We start from the raw sequence: 4,198 nt of genomic DNA, 5'->3' as shown, positions 1-4,198 counted from the left end.
TAAAGCATTATTTAAATACATAATAATTTGAATTATATAAAAAACGTAAAATTTATAGTATTTTGTTTGTTTGTTTTTGTTCATTTTTTTATTTTAAAATGCACTGACTAGACATGTTTTTTGAAAGTTTTGAAAGCCCTTGAAATGCCTCTGCATATAGCAGAAAAATCAAGGGCATTGCGGATAGTTGTAGTTGTGATGCTGTTTTTGGCCTAAACAACTGACGTGAGCTGTTTGCGTAGAGCCAGTGGGTTCCTGAATAAACAGCAATTTGTAGAGCCACTAGGCTGCATTTCCCTTCCTTTGTTTGCCCACACAGAGGCCCTCTGTCTCCAGCCCAGTGCGCCTGCATAGAACCACTCTGTACCGAGACCTGGTGTAGCTCTTAAGTGCTTTTCCCCTCCCATTCATCTGTTCTGATGGGGACTGTTGTGATATTACAAGAAAACACAGGTTTAGAAGATAACAGAGCTAACGGATGGAATAACATCTGCAAAGTTACATTTTTTAATGCTGATGACACAATTATTTATTCAGCTGCATCCTCGGTGGCTCAAGCTATTGAAATCCTTCAGGACTCTTTTTATACTTTTCAGCTTACTTTATTACAACTGAAAATAGTTTTAAATGCAAACAACTAAATACATTATTTTTACACAGCTGTTCTATGACTACTGCTCTGTCTATTTTTACAATTCATGGTTTTCACATAGAAAGAGTATCACATATGTTATTGTTTACTGTAAAGGCATTGCTGGGTATGCTTCCAAATTACATTACTAGTCCCTTTATGCTTATGTAGAAAACTATATCACCAGATCATCAAACAGGATTCAATTCGAAGTACCTGGGGTACATTCAGAGCATAGAATATCAGCTTTCTCTTACTATGCTCCTTGGTTGTGGAATGAATTTCAAACTATTACTCCACTAAAAGCAATTCACCATTTGAATAATTTTAAAAATGTATTGCATTGTGTAATGATTGAACCATCTTGCTGTTTTAATTAATTTGTTGATTCATGATTACTGTTTTGCTTGGGCTGTATATAATTTTGTCTTGTGTGTTGTATGTTTGTTTGTTTTTTTGTTTTTATTTTATTTTATTTTGTACGGTCATCTTGGCCAGGACTCCCTGGAAGAAGAGATTTCCTTTTATCTCAAAGGGACCTTCCTAGAAAAATAAAGGACAAACACACAGACAGACAGACACACAAATAAATAACAGCTCAAGAAAACTCCACTAAAATGGTGTCTTTGATCCCAGAGCTTAGCTGCAGACACGTTTGCGGCTTTGAATGTAATTTGTTGCGAGTTATTGGTCCAAATTGAGTCATAGTGATGCTATAGAAAGATTTTGTTCTCTCTTTCACTACATTTCTTGCTTCCTCCTTCCAGAGGCATGAAGGTCATTGAGAACAGAGCTCTGAAGGATGAGGAGAAGATGGAGATCCAGGAGATCCAGCTCAAGGAGGCCAAACACATTGCTGAGGAGGCCGACCGCAAATATGAGGAGGCAGGTTTCCCCAGCCACCAAACCACACATGCGCGTGCACACAAGAAAAAAAGAAACTAATGACTTCCTGCCAAGCCACATGTCCTTTCACACTTAAAGTTTGAGCAAGCAGATGCTTGCAGTTCAGCATGGGAAGAAAAAAAGATTTGCTGTATTTTGTAATCTGATCAAATATAGCTTTGTTGTTTTGTTTTTTATTTGTTTTGGTTTGTGTTATTTTTTTTCGTCTTTTGTGTTTTTGTCTTTATTTTATTTATTTATTTTTTGTTTGGATTTTTTTGTTTGTTTTGTTCTTTGTCTTCATTTTTTTCTTTTTCATTTTTTGTTTTCTTGTGGTGTTTTATTGCTTTTGTTTTTGTTTTATATTTGTTTCGGTGTGTCTCTTTCTTTTCTTTCGTTTTTTTGTTTTTGATTTTGTGTTTTGTCTTTTTTCCTTGTTTCTTTGTTTTCATGTTTGTTTGTTTTTTCGTTTAATGTGTAGGAAGGTTTTTTTTTTTTCCTTCTCAATTTGCTAACAAGTACATGTAATTTTCCCATGAACTGGCCTGTGTATGTGCAGGTGGCCCGTAAGCTGGTGATCGTTGAGGCTGAGCTGGAGCGCACAGAGGAGCGCGCTGAGCTGAATGAGGGGTACGAGACGTTCCTGCAGACTCTTGCCTGTCTGCACAAACCTACACATACAGACATTCATGTTCATGCATGTGCCTGACTCTCTTCACACACTCACAAACCCTTACAGATTCTGTGTCAGGAGGCGTACACACAGAATGCATGAGACGCTAAATAACCTTTTACTTTTCTGAGGTCAAAGAACTCAAAATGCTTTAATCACTAGAGATTCTCGGTAACAGATTGTTCGTTTTTTAACACACAGTCCTTTGTAACCTGTATAAGAGCCTTTACTGATAAATGTTACTTTTGTCAACACTCGGTGCGCTCTGCTTGTCCCGCCCCCAGCTTTGTCTGGTTGGTCCATTGTTTCAAAATTGACATGCATCATTCTGCAACACTATTTTTAACTTAATGGCATCCTCAGGCCTTGTGGTCTGTGCCTGTATACAAATAGGCCCACTTCCCTACTATCTAGTATGCGTAAAAAGCAGTACATCGAATAAGTAGTATGTCTGCATACAAATTATTCCTAAAACAATAAAGTAAATATACTTGGATGGCCTTCTATTTCTGCTGAGATTCTGAAGTTTGCACCTAACATACACACCAACAATTATTGTTTATTGTTGTAAAACAAGAATCATCCTGTGTGTACGTCCCCCTAAGAATTTTACTACCATATTGCTAATGGCTAATACCTGCTTCACATTCCTGTTTCTTGTTTTTGTTGTCTTATGTTTTATTTAATTTTAAAATTTTTGCATGCACTGTTAACTTGCATGTGGCCGTGTTTGGAATGGCCTTCCCTCTGCACACACTAACAGACGCCTTCGGAGATTACAGAATGAGCTTCGAGTGTTGGACCAAACCTATAAGTCATTAAAGGCATCAGAAGAACAGGTACTGCACGCCAGTCATTAGGTCGCATACATCTAACTGTCCCACTTGGCCTTGTGTGCTCTGTAGTAGGCAAAACTACCATTTCCCTCACTTGCTACCCATGCAGCTTTATTTGGTCCATCTTTTTTTTTGTTTCGCGCCCTTCTAACTTAGCAGGAATGCTGCAACTCGATTTCTTCTCTTACGGTGTAACTCCTCACAACTTGCATGCTTTGCTCTCTTCCGGTTCCCTGATGTACCTCTGTTCCAACCTGCTTCTGGTTCTCCTCCTCTCACTGTACCTTTCATCCTCTTGTTCCTCCTCCTCTCCTCTGCGACCTATGTGTAAAACACCAGCAAATGCTCTGAGCTTGAGGAAGAGTTGAAAACTGTGACCAACAACCTGAAGTCCCTGGAAGCCCAGGCTGAGAAGGTAGGTGTGCTGCTGCTGCTCTCCTAGGCACACCGTCCACCCCTCCTCCTCAACAAACAGTGATAACCAGTGCTTCTAAATGTTTAACAATTCATCTTTGTCTGTATAATGTCAGTGAGGGGTTGAATTGTGAGCTTACTTTGCTGAAAATACCAGCTTAATTTTCTGATTTGTACTGCTGTGGTGCTGGCCTAACTGGTGAATCAGCTTTTTTTTTCAGTAACTCTGTGGTAGTGATTATGGTAATTGTTCAGACAGGGATCCAAAAAAAACAATAACTTCTCTTAGATGTCTTTCTGGATGTATTATTAGGTTGTTTGGCAACCTACACAGATGTAATTAAATATTGACTACACCATAGATAGAAATACATAGATGCCTAATTAGTGGCTGTTTCCAAGTAAGTCGTCCGCCATATTGGAATGGTCCGAGTCGGTCCGTGAACACTCAAGAGCAAGTTAACTTCCCTTCTGCATCCGTAGTTATACGTATGTATGAATATCTGAATCTCCAGTAGATTTTAGCAGATGATTTTGCTCAACATTAGCTTACACAACATTAAAAAGTTACCATATTTCAAAAACCTGTAATATTGAGTTAAAGGGGTCCTATTATGCTCTTTTACGAAGTCTTGATTTTGTTTTGGGGGTGTACTAGAACAGGCTCTCATACTAGGTTGTTCGAAAAACACATTATTTTTCACATATTTTACATTATTACAACACCTCTCTCCCCAGTCTGGCATGAACGGCTCGAAT

General features: G+C 38.4%; 1 protein-coding gene across 11 annotated transcripts in view; it reads left to right on the top strand.

Annotated features, from left to right (window-relative positions):
• LOC107739081 (tropomyosin alpha-1 chain-like) overlaps window positions 1–4,198 on the top strand; it is a 25,419-nt gene that overhangs the window by 9,686 nt on the left and 11,535 nt on the right. For 7 of the 11 annotated variants that reach the window (XM_016551068.1, XM_016551071.1, XM_016551073.1 and 4 more), the window contains 3 exons: window positions 1,399–1,516; window positions 2,076–2,146; window positions 3,365–3,440. In XM_016551068.1, the coding sequence (XP_016406554.1) occupies window positions 1,399–1,516; window positions 2,076–2,146; window positions 3,365–3,440 (265 nt within the window). Of the gene's footprint in view, window positions 1–1,398; window positions 1,517–2,075; window positions 2,147–2,952; window positions 3,029–3,364; window positions 3,441–4,198 lie in introns of all 11 variants that reach the window. The other 4 variants (XM_016551070.1, XM_016551074.1, XM_016551065.1 and 1 more) reach the window with 1 other exon arrangement.

This window comes from Sinocyclocheilus rhinocerous, unplaced genomic scaffold (assembly GCF_001515625.1).
Source record: "Sinocyclocheilus rhinocerous isolate Xijiao unplaced genomic scaffold, SAMN03320098_v1.1 scaffold675, whole genome shotgun sequence".
In the NCBI taxonomy this organism is placed as follows: Eukaryota; Metazoa; Chordata; class Actinopteri; order Cypriniformes; family Cyprinidae; genus Sinocyclocheilus; species Sinocyclocheilus rhinocerous.
The sequence above is the reverse complement of the archived record's forward strand: the minus strand, read 5'-3'. Positions and strand labels throughout refer to the sequence as shown.